This window comes from Euleptes europaea, chromosome 18, assembly GCF_029931775.1.
Source record: "Euleptes europaea isolate rEulEur1 chromosome 18, rEulEur1.hap1, whole genome shotgun sequence".
NCBI lineage: Eukaryota > Metazoa > Chordata > Lepidosauria > Squamata > Sphaerodactylidae > Euleptes > Euleptes europaea.
The window spans coordinates 19,614,549-19,639,757 of NC_079329.1; the positions used below are offsets into that span (position 1 = coordinate 19,614,549).

At 42.3% G+C, this 25,209-nt stretch overlaps 1 protein-coding gene across 1 annotated transcript; it reads right to left on the reverse strand.

Annotated features, from left to right (window-relative positions):
• Window positions 1-384: 384 nt before the first annotated feature.
• LOC130489980 (cytosolic phospholipase A2 gamma-like) lies at window positions 385-25,155 on the reverse strand. Its single transcript, XM_056863766.1, has 21 exons — window positions 25,124-25,155; window positions 24,280-24,390; window positions 20,811-20,953; window positions 17,374-17,572; window positions 16,288-16,396; window positions 15,212-15,352; window positions 14,507-14,560; window positions 12,898-12,951; window positions 11,954-12,073; window positions 9,877-10,002; window positions 8,901-8,942; window positions 8,555-8,602; window positions 8,387-8,437; window positions 8,225-8,260; window positions 8,061-8,096; window positions 7,886-7,933; window positions 5,523-5,621; window positions 3,717-3,827; window positions 3,112-3,266; window positions 1,606-1,774; window positions 385-547 (listed from the first exon to the last, which is right to left on the reverse strand). Exons 1-21 carry the CDS (start codon window positions 25,145-25,147, stop codon window positions 387-389), a joined length of 2,037 nt encoding a protein of 678 aa, XP_056719744.1. The 5' UTR covers window positions 25,148-25,155; the 3' UTR covers window positions 385-386.
• Between the last annotated feature and the right edge of the window lie 54 nt (window positions 25,156-25,209).

The following is a 25,209-nucleotide window of genomic DNA, read 5'->3' on the forward strand; positions in this document are numbered from 1 at the left end:
AACGCTGCATAGTGACAGATGGTGTATCTGACCAAAACTACTGTTTATGGTCGATGAAATGGAGTGGAACTGATGGCCAGGAGACACTGTGCTCCATTGTTTGGATTTTACATATAACATGGCATAGGAGTGTCCCTGTGACAATTCATGAACCAGAGGGTTGGAGATATGGCCTGCAACCGTTTACAGTGACATATTTTTTCCAACCTCTTTGATCACAGAACTTCCTTTTGACTATGATTGTTCAACGCATGCTTGAAACTGAACCACACAGATGATGATTGGTAGTATGCTTTGTTTTAAAAAATAACACAAAAGAAAGCCCCTCCCCCACCTCGGTTGTACAGCCCAGCTTTTAAGCAATGGTTAAAATAGAAGGCATTTGCTTAAGCGCGTTGTGAACCCACAGTACGCTTGATCTCTTCCACAATCTTTTGCCGAACATTGGTGACATTTTTCTTGGCTGCAATGAGGAGCTTTTCAATTTCTTCACGGGTATAGTTCCTCTTGAAAGTGGAATACTGGTCATTGTATTGTGCGATTTGTTCTGAAAATGACAAAGTAAAGTAATACAGAATTACTGTGGATCTCACATGCTCAGCTCTCCTTAACGACTATTTACGTGGAAGTTCATCTGAGGTGCATTTGACGTGGTGATGCAAAATGGTGCCACTGCTGGGAAAGTGGCAGCAAGTGTGGGGGAGATGGGTGGGGAGCCCCCTGCACACTCTACCTTAGGGTTGACAACCTCCAAGTGGTGGGTGGAGATCTCCTGGGATTACAACTGATCTCCAGGTGACAGAGATCAGTTCATACCTGGAGAAAATAGCTACTGTACAAGGTGGACTCTGTGTCTCCATGCCCCATTGAAGTTTCTCCCCTTCCCAAACCCCACCCTCCTCAGGCTCCACCTCCAAAATCTCCAGGTATTTCGGGACCCAGAGCTGGCAACCCTACCCTGCCCCCATGCTGCTGACTGCTGTCCTAGCCCGTCTGTCACATTCATACAGAAACACTAAGGGAATGACAATATGCCATTGAGGCCTCATAGCCTGGCAACTAGGGATGTACACCAATTTGGGGGGGTATTTTTCAGGTTCGGGTTTATAAAATCTGGAATTTTTCAAAAATCCGGAAAACCCTGATTTTTCTATTTGAAAAAATGGGTTAATAAACCCGAACCTGAAAAACAGCGGAATATTTCAGATCTGCTCTAGAGTCTGGAGAAGGGGGACAGTGATGATCTGAAAGAAATACATACAAAAAAAAAATTTTCTTTGCTCTGACTTAAAGAGGAACACCCAAGGAGCCCCACATGACATATTCAGAATGTTGTGTGGAGGCTTTAAAGACCAAAAAAACCCCCCAAAAACCAGAGTATCTCACTGGTCAAATGTGGCAAAATCCCCATGTGGAAACCACCTGAACCAAGACATGCAATTTCTCCTTTGCCAGAAGCCACCATCTTGCATGAGTTCACAATTCCAACATTGCACTGCTCACATGACTAGAATGAGCTCCACAAGCCAACAGTTGATAACAAGATGACCCAACAAATCTAGTATTGGGTCATTATGCCCCATATAAACCCTCTTCGAAAGTTACCTGGGCAGTTGACTTTGTTGAATAGTGGGAAATGCATGACAGTTAGGCCATTCTCTCCTCTGAAGATGTAGCAGTCTTTCGGATTCTCTGTGTCATTCATCTCTTTTTCGTCAATCTTGGGGAATGGGATTCTGTTTTTCTTACAGTACTCAATGGTTTTTTTGAGGGTCTGAGTGAACCAAAAAGGAGGGCGAGAGTCTCAGTTTCATGACGAAACTACCAAATCCATGTATCACTGAGTTAAGCTACTTCTCACGCTAAATTTAGGGACCCTTCCTATAACACTGAAATAGCTTAAAAGGGTAGAACTCTGTCTGGTATTCCCACTGTATGGGTGGGATCTAACCAGCTCTTTCACTGGTGAGAAATGTAGGAAGGGTCCCCTTTGGCCACCCCAAAAGTCTATACCAGGGATTGTGGGACAGCCCATAGACAAATGCCATGCGGAGTGGGGACTGTATGAAAGAGAATTGGGCAAGATTAAGAGAAAAAGCAGGTTGGATACAGTCCTGCATCATCTACTACTACTATTACTACTGCTGCTGCTGCTGCAACTACTAGTACTACTATTATGTGATTAGTTGAAATGGTACCTTACAGGGCCCTGTTCCTAATGGTACCTTACAGGGCCCTGTTCCTAATGGTTTCTGCAATCATCAAACACTGAGAAAAGAGAGAATGAGGAAATGGAGCAAGAATAACCATAATTCTAGAATTATAGGCCTATTGGGGATATAACTTTTGGGGTTTTGATGCTATCACTGTGATCCTTTTTGGCCCCTTCTTTTTTATTGCTGGTGATCCCAATTTGTTCATTTCTTTGAAGAAGAGTCTGTTTTTATATGCCGACTTTCTCTACCACTTAAGGGAGACTCAAACCTGCTTACAATCACTTTCCCTTCTCTTCCCCACAACAGACACCCTGCGGGGTAGGTAGGGCTGAGAGTGTGTGACTAGCCCAAGGTCACCCAGCTGGCATCATGTGTAGAAGTGGGGAAACAAATCCAGTTCACCAGAGTAGTTTCCGCCGCTCATGTGGAGGAGCGGGGAATCAAACCAGGTTTTCCAGTTCAGAGTCCACCGCTCCAAACCACAGTTCTTAACCACTACACCACACTGGCTCCCTATTTCTAAGCTATGTAGACCAAGGAATACCAGGGTTGTTGTGCAGAGGAAGGCACTGGCAAACCACCTCTGTTAGTCTCTTGCTATGAACCCCCCCCCCCAAGGGGTTGCTATAAGTCGGCTGCGACTTGACGGCACTTTACACACACAGACCAGCATGTACAATGTTCACTACTTGTCCTCCATTTACAAGGAATCAAGGCAGACATAAGCATGAAAACTGGTACATTTGACAGGAACAAGTCAGCAGGAAAACACTCACTGGATTGATCCGGCCAAGGAAGAAGCAAAATGTAACGAAAGATTTGGGGAGTTGAGCCAGCAGGGGGTAAGATATTCGATCGCATCCCTGATGCCTACCCTTTCATCAACGTGGCTTACCTCAAAAGGATCCCCAGAGCTGAAGTCAAAAGAGAGGATCAGCTTGACATTCCTCTCAGGGTGCAAAATAAGCGGGTAAGCGGTGTTGATGGCCAAACCAGCATCAATCAGATTGAGGACTGGTTCCTCTGTCAGGTCAGTATACTTAACAGCGGCTAACAATATTACAGGAAACAGAATGGAGACAGATATACCATGTAAACCCAAGATATTCCTGTTAAATCTAGTACCTAATCTAACTAAAGACCAACTTTGTATGGGGTTACATATGATAACTGCTGCTAGAACGACCTTTGCCAGACATTGGAAACAAAAATCGATTCCAAAGAAAGAGGAATGGAAATATAGAAATATATGTTTTAATTAAGCTAACAACATATCAGAAAAATGGAGATGCAATAAGTTTAGATGAGTTGTGGTCACAAACTATAAATAACATAGAGAATTTTATAAATAAGGGCGAGAAAGGGGAATGTGTTGTGCTCAGTCAGGACGGGACGATGAATATGAAGACAAAGAAAACCCCACCACATATGGGATGTCCACCTACAGCCCAGGAGTACCATATTCATAGAAGGATCAACAAAGATGCAATGTAAGCTCACCACATTTATACAGGAAGTTGTTGACGGTCCCCCATGTCCACGTCAAAAGGCTGGAATAAGTCTTTCTCACCACATTGACAAAACGTAAGATGCTATAGCCAACCTTGGCAGCTAAGAATGAGAAAACAAGAGTTCACAAATCAAACACAAAATCAACAGCCAGGTTTCAGCTGCTGGACATGTTGCACGTCCAATATATTTGGGGAAGAAATGTTGTTTCAGTTGGGTAGTCTTGCTAGATGTGAGTCAAGTAGCACCTTAAAGACCAACAAGAGTTCCTGAGTATAATCTTCTGAGCTACCTTAATCAGAAATATGGTTGTCTGTCTATGCTTTTCAGTTCCACCTTTCCTCTATAGAGTTCAGAACAGCATACATGGCTCCCCCCACATTTTATCTTCTCTGTAAAATAGTGACTAGCTCAAGGTTACCCCATGAGTAGGGTAGCCAGGGTGTGGGGCTGGGATGGCTGGATGCGCACGCGGCTGCACGCACGCGATGACATCACTTCCGGGTTTCCTTCCGGGACTGTGGCATCACCACAGCCGATTTAGCACCATGGCAATGAAGCACTTTTGGGGGTAAACCCGGAAGTGATGTCATTGTGGGTGCATTGTTGCACACGCACACAATCGCTGCTCCAGAGCGGTTGGGTGGTTTGGCGGACAATTGTGCGCCAAAACCACCCACCTGGCAGCCCTACCCATGAGCCCTACCCATGAGGAAAAGGAGGAACTGAATTCAGTTTCAGCTTCTCATTTAATCTGCAGCTGGCCAGTCTTGCTGAGATGATCTTAGATTTCCGTCAATCCAGTTCCAGTACAAACAAGAGTGTTTATATGCAAATGAGCATTTAGGCGTAACTTGATTATAATTTTCGGCGTATCTTCAAAGCAGCCATTAAATAATAAACTATGGATAGAGTAACAGCCTTATCAATAAAGCAGATACATTAAATCAACATTAAAAAAACATACTTGATTTAAATTGAGGAATTTCTTTTTTCGGGGGGGGGGGTTGTTACTACACTACACACACTTGATCTTAGCCAAAAGGCCGAGAAGCGATTACTAGTTACTAGTCTGTTACGAGTTTGTTATTAGTTTATATATATATATATATATATATATATATATATATATATATATATATATATATATATATATATATATATATATATATATATATATATTCAGCTATATCGGAAGGGAGATATAAAAAGTTACCTTACAGTGAACGTCTGTGCCCTTGCTCTGATGGGAGTATAGAGACCCTCGATCATGTCATGTTTGACTGTAAAATCTATAGCAAGATACGTGAAACCATCTCCTCTGTAATAGATGACTCCCCAGGGAGATCCAGAGCAATCCGCCTTTCTAACATGCTCTCAGATAAGAACATGGAGCTAACCTTTAAAGTGGCCAAATTTGGATGGCGAGCTATGAAGACTGGAGCTGGATCTTGAAAAGCTGACTCCTGTCCTTCTAAGCACATAGAAAGTCTGTGACGAATGCCTGTGGTTATCTGTCTCTTCCTTTCCAGGGCTGGTTGCTCTGAATATAAAACTATCCTAATTTTTTGTTTGTCTTGCCTCCCTTAAATCTCTGCTATGTGTCTGTTCTTCTGAGAGAAATCCTGAGAAGGGAGGACATGGGCCACCAGAGAACCCTAGGGCAAGAGAACAAGCTCAGTCACCACCAGGAGCCATGTTGCTATATCCAAGTCCTTTTTTAGGCTGCCATTTTGCATAGACATATGTTGCATAATCCCATTGAAGGTATTACAGTAGTGCCTGTAGTAATCTAACCTTCCTTTGGCTGTTCTGATGGAGGTTTTCCTTTTGGGATCAGCTGACCAATCGCCTGGCTTCCAGAAGAGATAGGATTTGGAATCATTTGGCTGCCATCTGCATTGGGAAACAAACAATATGATCTGGCTTCATGGGGCACCATTTCAAATTTCAACGAGCAGCAATGTGGGGCAATTCATTTGTCCCAGCACCTCCACCAATGAAGACACAAGACAACAATGTATGGGTTCAACTAAGGTTGGTTAATTAAATAAATGATGTGCCTCATCAGATCATTGCCTTTACTTTCAAAGAATGGATTATAATCAAGGAGGGCCACTGACTACCAGCGTTCTGGGCAGCTCCACCCTGGGTCCCAGTGTGGCCAGCACCACAACCTCTTTTGTTTATCCTAGCTGGCACATTAACTGTGCCAAGAGGTGATAATCCTCTTCTTCCAAGTGCCAATCCAGTCACAACAATACAATACCTTTATTGGCATCTTGAAGTAATAAAACATGCCCAACAGCAGGCAAAGATAGGTTAAAATCATTCTTATGATTCATTAGTAATGATAATTTATCAATTAAAATTACAGTTTATATAATACTTGAGCTCTTTTGAACCGGATGATCTTTGGGGATTCTCTCAGAGAGGGCTGTAGCTAAAAAGGAGGCTACTAGAGCAGTGAGGTTACTATCCTGATCTGCTAAAAGGAAGCGAGTCATATCCCTTTTTGATCTTATACACCGAGGATCTGGCAGATGACTGAACATTATATGGCGAGGTTTGCTGTGTAGTGGGCAGTCCAATAGGATATGTTCCACTGAGTCGGGGACTCCCACGTCACAGGCGCATAGTTAGGCATTGTGAGGTGTACAAAGAAACCTGCCATGAGTCACTGCCGATGGAAAGGCATTTAATCTTACCAACGTGAAGGCTCTTTTCTGGAATGGTAGAGCCAATCCAGTCACTAAGGTCTTGGATGCTGCTGCTCAGCATCAAGAGCGTCCCCTCCCTCACTGACTTCACTGGCTCCAGCAAATGATAGACTGTTTTAGGGACATCCTTTCATCTTGAGATGTCTTGAGGTGCTTGTCAAGTAGCCTACCTGTTGTAGAAATCCAACTTATTCCTGCCAGCCCTAGTTATGGCCTCACCAGTCATAGGACCAAGCCTAATTGTAACACCCCATTCTAAGATCAGGTGAAAAATGTTCCTCAGTTCTTGCTTGATTCCTAATGGTGACCACTAATCCTATGCAGATCTAAAGATGGGTGGTTAGATTGACTGAACAGCACATGGCAACTACCTGCATAAGGAAGGTAGTAGCTCACATATAAATAGCTCACTTGAGTCTTTCTGTTGACTAGTGTCCCGTCCTGATTGCCAATGATACCTCATGCCACATTGGGGGGAGGCAGGCACAATTGCATCCCTAGCTCCATCAGTTTTTATACCCCACTTTTCTCTAACTATAAGGAGTCTCAAAGTGGCTTACAATCACCTTCCCTTCCCCTCCCCAGAACAGACACCTTCTGAGGTGGGTGGGGCTGAGAGAGTTCAGAAAGAACTGTGACTAGCCCGAAATCAGCCAGCAGGCTTCATGTAGAGAAGTGGGGAAACAAACTACACCAACTCCTATACACAAACCCGGTTCACTAGATTAGAGTCCCCCACTCTTAACCACTACACCAACACCTATACGCAAATATATACTGAGCCCCGGCACAAGTTTCTAGCAAACATTCTTTTAGGGTCACAATTGTCATCTGCTGCTGACAGATTAATCTATTTGTTAGGGACTCGTATATTTCCAAAAGATTGGCACTGTATGGTCTGATGGCCAAGAAAATCAGGGAAAAGCAAACTATGAAGGGTGGCAAAATTGGTTAGAGCTGAGTGGGTGTATTTCAATTTTTAAATTTTTTGTATTCTTTTAATGATTCTGTTTTAGATTGTAATGGCCTACAGCCTTATACAATAAACTTGACTTGAACTTGAACTCCTATACAAAATCAAGCAGAAATGTCAAGCGATTCTTCCGGAAAATTGCATCTATGTACCTCAGAGCTATATCCCAGGATTAAAACAGTTATACCAAAAAGAATAAATATCCGACTATTTTGAAGGGAGGATAGAAAGTTCCATAGTTTATTATTTTGGCTGTGCATAGCATTTTTAAGGGTCTTTGTTATGCATCAGCCACCCAGCAGACATCTGAAATACAACATGATTATTCCCATATTAACTAAGGCAGAATGTGATTTTCCAAAAGGCACATTGAGTGTATGGCCAAACGGGGGTGGGAATCCAGAACAACCAAACCCAACAGGTGGAAAGGCAATATATGAAGGCAAATATTAATGTCAGTAACTTACTTTTAATTGCTTCCATAGGTTTTTTCACGACTTTGTCCACTATTTTATCTTAAAGGGGGGGAAATAAGAAACTGAGAAGAGGGACTAGCATACAGGACACCCAAATCCAGGTCCTGTTCTTTATCCATCAAAGAAATGAAAAGTCAATATGAACATATTCATTTCAGTAACGTACCTTTTATTACTTCCATAGGTTTGTCCACAACTTTATCTTAAAGAAAAAAATAAGAAACTGACATGAAGGATTCCAATACAGCCCCCCCCCCCCATTCAAGTCCTATTCTTTTTCGATCAAGGCAATGAAAAGTCAATATAAACATGTTAATTTCAGTAACTTACCTTTCATTACTTCCATAGGTTTGTTCACGACTTTATCTTAAAGGGAAAAAATAAGAAACTGAAAAGAGGGACTAGAATACAGGGCCCCCAAATCCAAGTCCAATCCTCTATCCAACAAAGAAATGGAAAGTCACTATGAACATGTCAGTTTCAGCAACTTGCCTTTAATTGCTTCCATAGGTTTGGTCACAACCTTGTCCACTACTTTGTTATCTTAAAGGGAAAAAATAAGAAACTGAGAAGCCAGGACACTCAGATCCAAGTACAATTCTCTATTCACCAAAAATATAGAAAAGCAATATGAACATAATGCTAATTTCAGTAACTTACCTTTAATTACTTCCAAAGGTTTCTCCACAACCTTGTCCACTACTTTCTCTTAAAGAAAAAAAAATAAGAAATTGGCAATCAGGACTTGTCTCCAGGACACCTAGATCCAAGTCCAGTTCTCAGTCTGGTCTTCTGGTCTGTCGTTTTTGTTTTGTTGTTTTTCCTGGACTAATTTTAATGGCTTGCTTGGTTTTTGTATTGATTTTTAAATGTTTTAATGGTTAGCCACCTGAAGTAGGACTCAGGAGAGGCAGCACAGAAATATCCTAAATAAATAAGTAATGCACCATCTAGGGAAAGTGTTAGAAAGAGAATATGATGGCCATGCCAATGTTAATAAACTTACCTTTAACAATTTTCAAAGGCTTGCTCAGAATTATGTCCAGTACTTTGATTTGATAAAGGAAAAAAATAAGAAAGTGAGACATATATAAAACCTTGAAATATGCATTTTTCAGGATTATTTTATTAGTAAAATGAAATAAATATAATCATTTGGTGCAACAGCAATCTATTTTGGGGTCATGCCACTCTTGCTATTGCTAATCTTTCACTGGATAATCACTGTTAACTTCTATAAAAATCCAGGTTCTCTTCAAAACAGTTTGAAAGCCACTTTGTGATTCATAACAGGAGGCCCATGTGACTCCCTTCTCTCCTCTCCTCAATTGTCTTCTCAAAACAATTTGATGTTGAAGACTTTGGGGATGGGGTGATCCTATCTGGGTGGATGCTGTTTACTAATTCACCTGAGGCAGCTTACAGGCATAGCCACAGGCAACAAGAAATTCAGCCATCTTCAGTTTGCCTGAGAGGAAAGCATTTCACGCGACTTCAGGAAACCCTGTATGGCACATGCATGGTATGTTCTGCTGTTTTCAAATATGCTGGGAGGAGGAACAGGAAGAAAAAGAGGAAGAAGAGGAAGAGGAAGAAGAAGAGGAAGAGGAGGAAGAAGAGGAAGAAGAAGAAGAGTTGGTTTTTATATGCCAACTTTCTCTATCACTTAAGAAAGAATCGAACCAGCTTACAATCACCTTCCCCTCCCCACAACAGACACCCTGTGAGGTAGGTGGGGCTGAGAGAGCACTAAGAGAGCTGTGACTAGCCAAAGGTCATCCAGCTGGCCTCATGTGGAGGAATGGGGAAACCCATCCTGTTCACCAGATTAGTGTCTGCCACTCATGTGGAGGAGTGGGGAATCAAACCTGGTTTTCCAGATCAGAGTCCACCACTCCAAACCCCTGCTTTTAACCACTACACCATGCTGTACAGAGAACAGCTGTTTCTAGAAGAAAATATACAGACAATATGGTACTTGCTTCCAAAATCCTCTTCCAGAGCTTTGCCCAACCCCATGCAGTCATTCTTCCTCTTCGTGGCATCTGCAGAAGCCCAGGTCTTACGCATCTCTCGGACCATATCATAGCTTTTCTTGGTCTTGGGGGCTTTAGAAAAGATGAGTGGATACAATGGATTAAGGCAGAATACAAAACCAGATCTCGCAAGGTAACAAAGGCAGAAAAGCTGAAAGGAAGGGAAAACAGATTAATTTGATCAGAAAATATTCACACGGACTAGCCCTAGCCCAGATGGCATCTCAGGTGAGTAGCATCTCAACTGAACTATTTGTTTCACCTTTTGAATATCTTATTTCTTTATTGCATTTGAAGCCCATTTCATTACTTTGGTAGAGGAATTGCTTGCATGCTTGTTCCTGTCAGAAAAGGTGAAAAAATTGCACTTTTACGTCTATAAATCCATATTTATTCATTCCATATCTGACCAAATGAAACAAACATGTTTCTTCTCTGTGTATGGAAGCTTTTATAATTATACTGACATCTCCTCCCCAATGAAGACACGAGACAAACCAATTTGGGTTCAATTCGCTGATTTAAATGGCTGATTCCTCAGATGCCATCTTACTTTATTGGTGGGTTGCAACTGAGCAGGCAGTGGCTACCAACATTTGAGCAACTCAACTCCAGCTCCAGGTTTAGCCAGTGATCTCTGCCAGCCTCATTTATTCCTGCCTGCCCATTAACTGTGCTGAAAGATGCCAATCCCCATCCCTCCAAGATGCTGCCCAGACAAGTAGGGGTTTTGTGGATGCTGTGCAGCACAAAGGGACATCCTCTGCCCAACCCACTCCACCAGCTGCCAATTCCAATACCAAAAACATGCAAAATGCAATCAAACTCCACCTAACCACCTACTCAAGAAAACATCTGCAACAAACCACTCACAAATAAAATGGAGTCACAGTGCCTCTTAAAAACTTCTAAAGATAGTGCCCCCCCTCACCATCTCAGGGAGCCCATTTCACAAGGTATGGGTCTCCATAGAGGAAAAACAGTCTCTAGTGGACACCAAAGAGGTCATCTTAATTGAGGAACAACTATATATGATCAGTTCTTTCCATGGGAAACCTGTGTCAGAACAGGTTCTAATGGTTATATATTAAAATCTGAACAATAATGGGAAAGATTCCAATTTTGGAAGAGCAGCTATGAGAAACACAAGTGAACTATTGACATGCATATCACAAAAGTACATAATATGCTGATACACAGGAAACAAGCGAGCCCCATGGCGCAGAGAGGTAAGCTGCAGTACTGCAGTCGAAAGCTCTGCTCACAACCTGAGTTCAATCCCGACAGAAGTCAGTTTCAGGTGGCCAGCGCAAGGTAACTCAGCCTTCCATCCTTCCAAGGTCGGTAAAATGAGTACCCAGCTTGCTGGAGGTAAAGTGTAGATGACTGGTGAAGGAATGGCAGACCATCCCATAAACATAGTCTGCCCAATAAAAGTTATGATGTGACATCACCCCATGGGTCAGTCATGACCTGGTGTTTGCATAGGGGACTACCTTTACCTATATGGAAAACATACAATTTGGGAAACTTCCAAAAGCAATAGGCTTTGGCTTACTGCTACATCATCTGTTCTGCATGCAAAAGATGGCATCTCTTGAAAGCATCAGTGGGATAGACCCTTCTCTACCTGAAAGCCCCAAGAGCCACTGTAAATCAGTGTAGACAACACAGAGCTCTGCTGACCAATGGTCTGACTCAAGAGGTTATCAAGCATGCCAATGAAGCACAGCTGACCCCCTGTCTTATAATACTTGATGACCTACTGATTGTTTCAGAACTAAGTTGCAGACTGACAGTAAGATGGATTGGAAGAGATGGCTCATGCCATAAGGGGGATTGCGGAGAAGAAGCTCCAAGATGTGTTGTCGACCATTCCACTATTAGTACTACTCAAGACAGCCTAGGAAAAGTTGCCATTTGGAGGCAGCCTCAGTGTTTAATAATAGGTTCAGATTAGGTCCATTTTTCACCACCACCCCCTTCGCGAAGCAAGGGAAACATGTGGCCAAAGTCCACTTACTGTTCAGGAGGTTTTCAAGGCGGTCAAAAAGGGCGTCCACTTCTTTTCCATCTACTATACGCAGATATAGCTCCACCACACACTGATAAGCCTGGTAGAATTTGCTAACAACCTGGAAATCTTGGAAGGGAAAAACAGCAGGAAAGAGGATGACAAGTGCTAGTCTACTTTTGGCTTATTCGTATTAACAACTTAAAATGATAATTCTATCAACAATACATTGAAATCAAGGTGGAAGTTCTAATGATCTCATCCATCACCAATCCACCAAAAGTGGTTGAAAGCCATCCCAGTGTCCTGTGGTTAGATCCCAAGTTTCAGTTCTGCTGTGGAGCTTTCTTCTGTTGCACAGGGTCTTTCTCTTCTGTTGGAGCAAGTCTCCTTGCATGGGAGTAAAGCTCCACATTTCACCTTTGAAAAGGAGCTATGGCTCAGTGGTAAATATCTGCTTGGCATATGGATGATCCCAGGTGCCACTCCCAGCATTTCCAGTTTAAAAAGATCATGTAGAATGTGACATGAAAGACTTGCCTGAGATCCTGATCAGCTGTTGTCAGTCTGAATAGACAATGCTGATCTTGATGAACCTATAAGGCACCTTCATGTGTTAACCATCAGTGCAACAGAAACTTGGGATCCAACCTCATGTGTTCTCCAATAAGAATAAAGGGATGGCAGCCATTGGAGGAAGGATTCCAGTGCCAGAGGAAGGCTCCATCGTTAGTCAAATAGAACCTATAATTCCAAGCAGCTGTTTACAAATGATTCATTCATACAGGCTGGTTAAGGGGTGTACTAGAGAGAGAAGAACAAGTTGATCATGGTGCTAGCCGAAAGGAATATTCCCAAGTAGGAGTTTATGGTGATGACCAAAGGGGCCATAGAGTAGAGGGAATACATTTGGATGGGAGATAGGGAAGATATTAAAACTCTTAATGATTTACCCAAAGTATCTCCTTCTCTTGATCTGTCCTGGTTTGGAAATAACCCTAAGGAATCTGGAAAGAGAAATACATTCACATGTATGGGAACATATGTTTCCTATGTGGTGTAGCATGAGAATTATCCCCAACAGTGTTAGAGAAACTTGCACTGAACAATTTTTCAAAAGCTTGGCTTGTGAAACACTGGAGAGCCACAAAGTTCTCTAAGATTCATCATGACAGACAGAGTAACACCTATGCTCTAATTCTTGATAATACAAAATTAATCTTTTGGATGGAGGGATGGGGTGATCCCTTCCATACCCCATAACGTCAGACCTCCTTACCCAATCTTCACCAAACTTGGGGGTTCTTACAAGGAGTGTCCCTTCAAGCTTCCCTGAAAATTTGGGACCTCTACCTGCAAAAATGTCCCCCCAGAGCCACAGAAAGCTGTGAATGTGTTTAACTGGCTTTAAATGGCCAAATTATTCGGGAATCCCGAATGTAAACCCAAATTCCTACCCAATTTCCCAGGGGTGGGGGGGAGGCCATTTAAACCCGAATCCGAATTATACCGAATTTTTTTTTCAACAGCCCTAATCAGATACCAAGATAAGAAGGCCAATCACAGCTCTCAAAAAGCAATTAATCAAGCCTTTTTCTTTAATTGTCCCAACTAACTGTCCTAGACAAAGGGTGGTCAAAACAACAGGTGTGCAATCTCTCATTCAACTTGCAAACTCAGCAAGGAAAAAAAGAATGATATCATTGCTACTGCAACAGTGGCAACAGGAAGATTACAAGAAATACGGTGCCAGTCAACATAAGGTTCAATGTGTTGAATTATCCCTTTTGGCTTTGCCCAAAATGTGCAGCAATGACTGCAGTCCCCTTTATTACCAAGTAGATCAATTTCTCAGTGTGCTGCACATACATCATGCCAGCAGTCCGTTCAACAGCCCTAATAAGACTGGGCAGTATTATTATCACGTAAGCCTCAGCGTAGTGTCTTGTTATGGCTATGCAATACGTTTAAAGCTGTGCTATACGTTTAAAGCTGTAACAATAGAACCTGGACTTCTCGGCTCAGTGCTCAATATCTTAATCACTACAGTACCCTGGCCTCCATACAAATCAAGGGTTCACATCCCCAAACCTTCATACTGCTGGTAAGCAGAAAGAGCAATCAACTTGCTGCTGACCTGTTTTGAGGAAGGAGATGCCTAGAATACCAGGCAGATGTCCACTGCTGTCAGAGTTGATCATGATGACTCTGTGGATACTTGATGTGGTTTTTTCCCCATGCAATGCCCCTTTGCATCATGAGCAGATCCAGAAATGTGCTATGCACACAGAAGCCTGATTGTGTGTGCATGCATGTATGTGTATAGATGTATATTTCTATATCTATCAATCTGTATCTATATATGTAGCTCTCTAGCTATATAATGACATTTTTCCCACTACGTCTCCCTTTCTCCTCTACATTAATACAAGATTCCTTGTCTAATGAGCAAGAATTGTCTGTTCTATATACATGATGGGGTAAAACAGGTTCTAGGAATCCTGCCTGGCTAACATCGTCTCATGACTTCTGATTCTGGCCTTTTCCACAGAAAAGCAGTACCTTTTATAGACTCATAAATTTCTCTCTCACTGCCAAGGGCACTTCCCCATAAACCTGTGAACAAGGAAGAAACGGCATTAATAGCTCTGTAGTTCACCCAACAGTATTAAAGGGTCAAAGTTAATACGGTTGACAAAAGTTTACCATGCCTGAGATAACACTGAATTAAAGCTGGCTGGATCCAACCCATCAGCTGTCATTACAACTAACTTAGACCTAGGTGTGACTGAGCAAAGTCAATTTTGTACGTAAAAAATAGCATTCAGTGTCTATCTAAAGTGAGGGAAAATAAAATCCAACTAGTACTTTAGATAGGGAGCTCATATCTAAGCCCCATAACTGAATCTGAAATGCTTTGTTACAACATCCGATGTAGGGTTGGATCCAGTTGCCAGTATTTTCATTCAACCCTGTCCAATTCTCCACCTTATTACAGCCCCATCCTACATTACTTTGATCTATTCAGATCACAGGATCACCTTTTTGAGTTGTCAAAAAGGACCTCCTCACTTCCTTTTAACTTGCAAAAACTTTAGTCGGATCCAAGCCGAACCTTATTTTTATATTCATTAATACTCATAAGCCGATGCACTCGACGTACCTATAGGCTGAACATGCAAACACAGACTTTTGTTATCTTGCCAAAACCTGCATGGGGTTCGGCATACTGCCAGGCTATCCAGAAGCAAAATGCACATGATGTACCTTGCAGATAGCAGATGTTTTTCTCCTGCTTCTCTTCTTTCAGTTGGCAATTTTCAAACACACTCCCAAAGTATCTGAGGTTGACATATGCTCCTAGGCCAGGAACTCCAACTTCATGTGGGGTAAATTCAAACCAGGAGCCTGAAAAAATGAAAGAACAAAGTGCTAATACAGGCAAGAAACAATGGAGCAAGGTGGAGTTCAGATAAAGCTGCCATGCAATTCCACCTGAAATAGAATCCAACACTAATTTAGAGAGTTACAAGTGGGTGAAAGGTCTAGAGGGAATTTGAGGGGTGGTAGTACATTTTCCAGAAGATTACAGAAAAGTGTTGAGGGTATGCTTTCGCACATCCCAGATACTCAAATATTATCAGAATTGCTATTACCTTAAAGGTTACATCATAGATAATGCCATAGATAATACTACTCATCAGCCTGGGGAAATGGGTGTATTTCACAGTTTCCTTGCATGGGAACCCAGATAAATTAAATATAATAAGCCACACATTATTCATTTTGTGTGACAATCAGATAGAGGCAGTTATAGAATCTAACAAAGGTATGCCCAAACCATGGCACCTGCCAATGGGGTTTCTTGGCACCTATTTGCATCACTGACAACATATCTCTTCCTCAAAACAAACAGCCAATCTTGACTCTACCTCACTGAAGCAGGAGGTGCCTCAGAAGATCTCCAGACCTTTGTGTCTGCAAGGAGCACCCACTCAGAAACAGATGACTGTTTCAAAGCAGGTGCTCCTTGCAGACATAAACGTCTGGAGATCTTCTGAGGCACCTCCTGTTTCAGTGAGGTAGAGGAAATCTTCATTGTAAGAGGATGCTTGACGTGCAACCTCTGTTGAGGAGAGGATGTGGGTTATAAATCAAGTCAACAAACAAATACAAATGAATATTTAATAACTTGCCTCATACTCTTGAAGTATAGCAAATAATAAATTCAGTAAAAATTATAACTGAGTTCTAGTCTATTCACCATTTGTTAGTTAAAACCCTTAACAGGCAGGCTGGCTGGCTGGCTGGCTTTCTTTCTTTCTTGTCTAAATAGAAATTACCTTCAGTTAGTTTACTGTAGGTGTTTTTGTCCACAGCTGCGTAGATAGGATAAGGAGCTTTCCCTCTTTCCGCAGGTAGTGAGTACATAGAAAGTTCAGTCTCATCCAACTGAAAAAGAATGCATTGAGTAAATTTAATTGAATACAGTGTGTTTCTCAACCCACGCTTTTTCTCTTGTTATGGGGGAAAGGTTCTCACCCCAAACTCTGAGGTGATATATTAGCTCATGGATGGCTAACTGGTGGCTTCTATCCAACTTGCCCTCAACCGGCTTCTAACAGGCCCCTGGCTGCCATAACCTTTTCAAAATAAATACCACACCTTTCTCTTGACTTGGGTTGCAAACCTCCAGCTGGGGGCTGCAGATCTCCCAGGATTGCAGTTGATCACCAGATCACAGAAATGAGTTCCTCTAGAGAAAATGGCTGCTTTTGATAGGGTTGCCAACCTCCAGGTGCTAGCTAGAGATCTGCTATTACAACTGATAGAGATCAGTTCACCTGGAGAAAATGGCCACTTGGCTATTTGACTCTATGGCATTGAAGTCCCTCCCCTCCCCAAACACCACCCTCCTCAGACTCCACCTCCCAAATCTCCAGGTATTTCCCAACCTGGAGCTGGCCACCCTAATTATAGTCTGGTTGCTTTTTAGGGAAGCCAGGTTCTTGTTGGATGTGAGGGATCTCCTGTCCCCAGTTCCTGTTGCCTGCCATTGTTCCAGTGACCAGTGTGTGTGTGTGAGGGGGGAATTAAAAATCACAATTTATGCAAAAACATTATGTCACTTCCAGGGAAAACCTGGAAGTGACATCACAGTGCTCTAGGAATCTCTAGAAATTCAATGGCAAAACCATAGAGCTTCTAGCAATTCCTAGAGTAGTGTGGCATCACTTCTGGGTTTCCCCCCAGAGGTGATGTAACACCGTCTCGTTAACAGCACTCTCTTGTGCCCTCCCCCCAAGACTCCCACCAGTGGTTAGGAGCTGGTTGGCATAATAGGTATGGAGACTTTGACTTTCTTTGCATTCTTCTTTGCATTCTTTACATCACTGAGTTTGGAACTCAGCTTTTTGCTCTCCACTCACCTCATTTAGCAACTGATGCACAATTAAATAGGACCAAAAATCAGTCAGAGAGTAGGTTTCTTCATCTGCAGCATCAGCTACAGCTGATTTTCCCTCTTTCACATCCCACTTGTTTTGTGCAAGCTTTTCAACCTGAAGTTTTTCCAAGGCTTCTATTTTTTGTGGCCAGCCTTCATGTTTGTAGAGGGATGACATGCACCTTTTAGTGAAACAGAATAAATGTGCTTGAAATTATAAGTGTGGTATCTTTATTGTATGCATTATAATGAGACAGTCTGCTTCCCCCCTCTGATTAGTTTAGTCTCATCGGGTAGAGTCCCTGCTCAGTTAGTTCTGTTGGAATTGTAGACTGCCTGAATTCTCTTGTCCTGAAACCAGTTGACCATTTGCTTGTATCTCCTTGCTGATAAATGGATGTTGTTTTGTACACACTAAGAGCAGGAACTTGAGGGATTCCCTTATTCCTGACTTGCAAGTAAATGGGAATATCACAATAGGAACAAGGCATTTTAAAAGCCTTAATCCTAATTTTGAGACATTCAGTTAAATGATTTTGACAGTGAACTGGGAAAAAATGGCCCCTGAGAGAAGCGTTGACATTTCTTCCCGTTCAGTTTCAGTGTAATGTTCTCAGGGAATAACTGACACTGGGAATAAATTTTCCCAAATTAGCAAAGAAGCTAGAATACAATAAATTGAGAATAAAAAATCCAACAGTACTATAGTAATGCCCTGACCTGGGTGGACCAGGCTAGTTCAACCTCATCCAGTTTCAGAAGCTAAGCAGGGTTGGCCCTCATTAGTACTTTGATGGGAGACCACCAAGAAAGTCCACGGTTGCCACACAGAGGTATGCAATGGCAAACCATAATTGGCTGCTACCTGGTAACACTTTCCACCATTACTATGGTAACAGATGCTTGAGAAAAAATAAAAGTACAAATATGATGATAAATGATGAATTCTCTGATTGAGGGCCTATTAAATGCAATTCCATATTTGCTGTGATGATATAATTTGCAGTAGCATTACAAGCCTGAACATGTAACTACATTGAGTCTGTTCCATGTGGCAACCTGGCAGTCTGAAGTGGCTGTGTGCATAGCTACAGCGAGTCTCTCCCTCATACCAATGCAAAACCTGTTTTGTGGGGAAGGATAATGATGAAGAAGAAGAGTTGGTTTTTATACCCCAATTTTCTCTACCTTTAAGGAGACTTAAACCAGCCTACAATTGCCTTCCCTTCCTCTCCCCACAACGGACACCTTGTGAGGTAGGTGAGGCTGAGAGAGTTCAGAGAGAACTGTGACTAGTCCTCGGTCACCCAGCAGTCTTCATGTGTAGGAGTGGGGAAACCAACCTGGTTCTCCAGATTAGAGTCCACCACTCTTAACCACTGCACTACACTGGCTCTCCATGGAATTGCCATGGTGCCATGAAAATTATCACAGATGCACAGGGTGTTGTTTCTTACATATAGATTATAACTGTAGAACAACCTATATGTTCTTTCATTTTTGATGGTGATCAAAATGATCTGGGGTGCACAGAATTGAGCCCCATATGAGCTTGCAACTTGAGACAATTGTACTGGAGTTTCACCACATGACCCTCTGAGCACAGGGACAACCTCAGCTTTTGTTAGTGTGTGTTGGATTTTTGCCCTACTACTATGCGCTGAGTCAATTGAATGACTGGCCAAAACACATAATAAAACCAGCTCTTGTTGGTTTGGCTTTGGATGACAATGGCCAGTTGCCAAAAATTGAGCAGTGCTCATTTCACAGTGACTGGTATTCACATGACCATGACAACAGAGCAAAAACTTTAGAGGGGTTCATTAAGAAATACAGCCTGCTCAGTCTCAATAGATCGTGGAAGTAAGCCTTATTTCAGACAGATCCATGTATTAAAAGAAAACAGCTTTAGAGAAATCAGTCTTATGTGGTCTATTAGTTCATTTTAACCCTACTGTCCCTCCAAGGAGGTCAGTCAGATGTTCATCATTCTTGCCTTCTCAAATTTATCCTCGACAACAGCTCTGTAAAGTAGGTTAGGCTGAGAGAGGGACTGGCCCAAGATCACCCAGCGAGCTTCCATGGAAGAGCGGGGATTTGTACTTGGGGCTCCTATGTCCTAGTCCAACAGTCTAGCCACAACACGATGCTGGAACTGGAAGGATGATAGCAATTTAAGCCTCTGAATAACTAGAAAAGGTGTTCTGTTTTAATGAAGGGTTAATGAATACCCCTTTCATCTCCTTAAAAGATCAGATACTCATCACCTCTATCCAAAGAGGCTTTGGCAAATAGACACTGTTTTAAAGATAGACTATACACAATGCTTAATAGTCCCTCATTGCCATAGAGTAGTGGTTCCCAACCTTTTTTTGGCCATGCCCCACCTAAGCATCTCTAAAATCCTGATGCCCCCCCCGTGACATTGTCGCCAGCTGACCACCGTGTACATTCTGATTTTAATTTTAAAAATGTGTATGTCAAAATATATATTTATATACTGTATATGAGGCCCCTTGAACCATAAGAAATGCAAAAAATTCACTGTTAATAACCCATTCTCGAATTGCCCCCCTTAAAAATCAAATTGCCCCCCTGTGGGGCATGTGCCCCACGTTGGGAACCACTGCCATAGAGCATTTATGCTTGCTTGCCTGAACGCCGCAACTTCAGCGGTGTTAAATGGAAGATATGGCAATTTACCCCACGTTGGGAACCACTGCCATAGAGCATTTATGCTTGCTTGCCTGAACGCCGCAACTTCAGCGGTGTTAAATGGAAGATATGGCAATTTACCTTGTTCAGATAGGCTTTATCCATGTGATCTGAAGAGAGTGGATTCATTGTCACATATGATGTTGGAATGCCCTCAATACAATTCTTATTGCAATCAATGGATTACTATTTTATTGCAATTCTTATTGCAATCAATGGATTACTAAATTACCTGCCACCATAACAAAAGATAAAACAGTTCCCTTTTTGCTGGTGGATAGAGATTCAGGGACAACATTGGTGGCTGCCAAGTATCTCTTCACCATATTTTCCTTAAAGAAATAAATGCGCCCCATTTACTGCTCAAGACCTTTGGGTCAAGGGAGCTTGGAAGAAGGAAAGGAAAGGACTATACACATAGCATCACATGTATTTGTCATTTTGTTCAACTCTCTCTGCAGAGGGATATTTTAGGGACTCAGTCAAAGGCTACACAAGTCACTTCTGACTTTTCAGCCAACATTCAGTGGCCGTTAGTGCTATGGAGAAACAAATGGCCATGATTGTTAAGTGGAGATCCCATGTTCAGTGGTGCAGCCGGAAATGGAATTCTGGGTGAGATGGACCTTGGTCTGATCTAGTGATTACAGATTATTCTGTGTTCTTAGTAAACGTTTGTTCTCACCTCCAACATTATGTACTTACCAGGTAGAACCTGACACTCCAACTAGATAAGTAATACAGTCCAAGAGATTGTACTTCTTTAGTTCTGCCAGTGTCCCATAAAGGGCGATCATGGCCCGTAGAGCTCCCCCTGATCCCAGGACAGCAATAGTGGGGATTTTGTTCTGATGGAAAGAAAAATAACATACTAAGGAATCTCTGCCCTACCTATTAACCCAAAGTTCTCTTAGTTCTGAATATATACGGCAAATGCCTAGCAATTTCCAGTCAACAGAAAGGATAACATTTCCAAATGCACAACCACAATGTGTTTTATCTAGAAATGGAAATGACTGAAGCACCGGGTTACCAACCTCCAGGTGGTGGCTGTATTATCTCCTGATAATACAACTGATCTCCAGGTGACAGAAATCAATTCACCTGGAGAAAATGGCTTCTTTGGAAGGTGGAGTCTATGGCATTATTCCCCACTGAAGTCTCTCCCCTCCCCTCCCCAAACCCCACCATCCTCAAACTCAACCCCCCAAAACTCCAGGTATTTTTCATCCTGGAGCTGGCAATCCTACCAAAACAGGCAAGTCAGATTTGCAGTCAATGCATATATATGGATTCTGCTTTGATCATATGAGGGGTGTACCTTTGTACACAATGTAATTAATGCCTGAGGGTTTTGCTTAGGGAAGATGCAGATGTTGCATCTGTAGTACTACGGTGATTGTGGGTTGGATCCAACAAGCTTTTCTGTTGGTGAAAAAAAATGGCAATTTTTTTTTTAACTACATAAAAGGCTGTGCTGAGGAGCAGGAGCCTTGCATAGACAAAAACCATATGGGATGGGTGTGTGTGGAGAATTGGGTATGACTGAGTAAAGAAGACTCGATCCAACCCCATATCTTTATATTGGACCTTGGAAGATCCTAGCATAGCCTTTTTGGGTGAGCAAATGGAACCCTTTCTTCTTTTTCACCAGCTGAAAAGCTGGTTGAATCTCACTCATTATTTCCTAAGCTATGCTATCCTGTTATTTTTGCTGAACAAAATTAAGGAAGGAAATTAATTTGGGTAGAATTACATTGCCGCCGGCTTAGAACATATGCTAGAATTTGCATTAATAAGGCCAACTGAGAGTCTTGTGGTACTTTACAAATTAATGTATTTATTGGGACATAATGCAGCAGAGCAGCCCACTTCATTGGTTGCATGAAGACAAAGACATATCTGACAAAGTAGGCTCCAGTTTGAAAATGTATGCCATCCTTCTAAGCCCATGGACTTTAAGGGATTTAGAAGGGTGTAACTTTGCTTAAAATGGCATTGTTAATTTGTTACTTTAAGGTCGACACTTGATCTTAGCCAAAAGGCTGAGAATGCTTAAGACTTTGTAAATGAGCAATAATGATTATATATGTACTTTAAAGTCTCTGTTGTTTTTGCTGATGCATGCTAACTGTCAGGGTTGGGCCTCATGAGCCCTCCTTGGAAGATGAGTTGTAGGGTTGCCAACCTCTAGGTGGTAGCTGGAGATCTCCTGGAATTACTACTGATGTCCAGGCAAAGAAGATCAGTTCCCCTGGGAAATATGGCAGCTTTAGAGGGTAGGCTGAACAGAATCATACCCTTGATGAGCTCCCTCCCCTCTACAAATTCATCCTTCCCCAGGCTCCACCCCCAAATCTCCTGCAATTTCCCAAGCTACAGCTGGCAACCCGATGAGGATGCCATGATGGTTGATCCTGTTGAGGTCAACACCATGGAAGACTGCAATGTTCCTGGACCCTCTGACTCTTAGGGGCCATCAGTGGACATGCAGTCAGTAGGGTTGCCAGATCCCCCCTGAACAATGGCAGGGGAGGGGAGGAAGGTTGAGAAACTCCTGAAGATTTGTGAATTGAGCCTGGGGAGGATACCCTCCCAAGCATCCATTTTGGCTGGAAATGAGTTGTAGTCTGGAAATGAGTTGTAATTCTGGGGGATCTCCAGGTCCCACCTGGAGGATGATATCTCTAGCCGCCAGCCATGAGCCAGAAGTCCATGTGGCTCATGAGCAGAAACCATGCTCAGAGACTGGGAATGCTGAGGAACTTGCTGAGAAGACTCACCTATTGCCAGGGACCCCATGGTTACCCCCAGAACCCCGGGGCAAAGAAGGCAGAAAGCCCCGGTGGCTGCTCAGCTCAAACAGCAGAGTGTAAGGCTGGCTGCCCAGGGCTTCTCCTCTGGCTAGAAGGCATTAAAGGACCAAGCTTCACCTTGAGACTTCACAGGATACGAGAAAGGGACCTACTGCAAGCATCTGCAGACTTCAGGCCACTGCTATAGCTGCAGGCACTAACTCCTATAAAGAGCCTCAGTTCCGCTCTTTCGGTTGTGGGATCAACTGCACTGATAACCTGCTCTTCTTGCAAGCAGGAGACTGTCAGGGTTGGGCCTCATGAGCCCTCCTTGGAAGATGAGTTGTATTTAACTCTCTGGATTAAATTCAGCATAATTTAAAGATGGGATGAATTTATTTCTCAGAATGATAATGCTAACCAGTAACTCTTTGAATACTAAATTTTATTTGATGGTGGATTGAATTTGCTTTCAATATTTGCTATTAGTTATTTGATATGTTTATTTCATTTCATTTCATTAACCTTTATTGGCATACCAAAAGACAAAGATAGAAAAAAACAACAATATACCTCCAAAGGGCAATACATATAAGTTACAAGTCGGGTTAATAAAACTTTTCTTGTTCTTTAAGAACTCCTGTAAGAAATTCAGCCACGGTAGCCGTAATTTTAGGATCATGGTCACTCAAAATAAATTTGCATTTCACTTCATTACTCCTGTATGTCTTGTACTGGAGCAAAGTAGATAGCAGTTTATCCCGCAGAGTTACATAGAAGGGGCAATCTAAAAGGATGTGGTCAATTGTATCTAACAAGTTTAAACCGCATGTGCATAGGCGTTCATGTCTAGGGATTTGGAGGTATCGGCCTAAGAGCATCCTAGATGGGAGTTATTTGATGCCATTTAATAGCCAGCATACTATGTTATTGGCATGATATTATATTTATGCCTTTGGCAGTGTTTGAGTGTTTATAGCATTGGAGATTTCATATTTGAACTGCTGCCAAATGGGAAGAAAGCTAAACCAATCAGTCTGCTTCTGAGTGAAAACAATTCTTTACACTCAAAGTTTAATTTTCCAATTACAAATTGAACTTTCTGATGGAAAATGTAAAATTTGGGCACATTTTGAATGGCTTTTTAACATTCCAATGTATCAGTTACCTTATCTAAAATCATGTTAAATCCCATAAGAATGTTCCTCCCCTACAAACTGGAATGAGTGCATGGGATCATTTGTAACATGAAAAAGATACTGTATGGTATGGGGTTGCCGTAAGCTGGCTGTGACTTGATGGCACTTAACACATGCACACACAAACACAGAGCCCTGTGGCAAAGCATCTTTGAAGGAGACACACAAATATAATCCTACCGCATCGGCTGGAATTCCAAGCTTGGCAAGCCCCTTCTTCACCACTTCTTTTCGAGAAGCGACGGTTGCTTTTTCACCCTCTGAGAGGCTCTTAGAGAGCCGGATTTTTGCCTACCAATATGCACAAAAGAGGTATGAGAAAAATGCACTTATACTGCCAAACCAGCAAGCGGCAGATAACGTACAGCGGCATCACCCCGGAAAATCTATGTCTCACCATGGGGCAATTGATTTAAGGACTGTTTCCAAAGTCTGCATAGTGGCATCTCTGTTTTCTTCCCTCAGACCACAATAGGTTGGATCCAGCGGGTTTTCTTTCTTTCTGTCTGATCTGATCTATCGAAATAGAAATTACCTTCAGTTTGTTTATGGTAGATGTTTTTGTCCACAGTAGGTGTTTGTTTTGGGTAGTTTCTTTCTTTCTTTCTTCCTTTCTTCCTTTCTTCCTTTCTTCCTTTCTTCCTTTCTTTCTTTCTTAATATTGTCCCATTTTTTTCTTGATAACAGCACCTGTCACACCTGTGTGTGTGTTTTAAACCCAATGCAGGTCCCATGATCCCCAGCATAGCCTTTTCGGGTAGCCCAGAGGGACACCCTTCTCCCTTTAGAACTAGCAGAACAACAGGCTGGATCCAACTCATTGTCTTTTACATTGTCTGAGATGCTTCACTCTTGCCTCTCCTTAGCCTGGCTGGGTGTTACATTGGAGTGGCTGATAAGCAATGTACAAACAGACCCAAATACACAGCAGGTAGAAGAGTAGTGCAATAGAGAAGCAGTTATTCTTATGCTGTACGGATGCCAAAGAGCAGGTGTACTGCTGCTGGTTAGAAGCTCTGCTTACCTTCTCAGCTCCATTTCTGTCCATCTTCCTGGTTCCTTTGTGGTGAATTTGCACTCCAGTTACGGAAAGCAGAAGCAAAGGATCCT

Coding starts and splice junctions, on each gene's coding strand:
- LOC130489980 (XM_056863766.1), bottom strand. CDS start 25,147: ATGGACAGAAATGGAGCTGAGAAG. Junction 8,097..8,224: donor ACCTATGGAAGTAATGAAAG/GTAAGTTACTGA, acceptor TTTTTCTTTAAG/ATAAAGTTGTGGACAAACCT. Junction 5,622..7,885: donor ACCTATGGAAGCAATTAAAA/GTAAGTTACTGA, acceptor TTCCCAATGCAG/ATGGCAGCCAAATGATTCCA.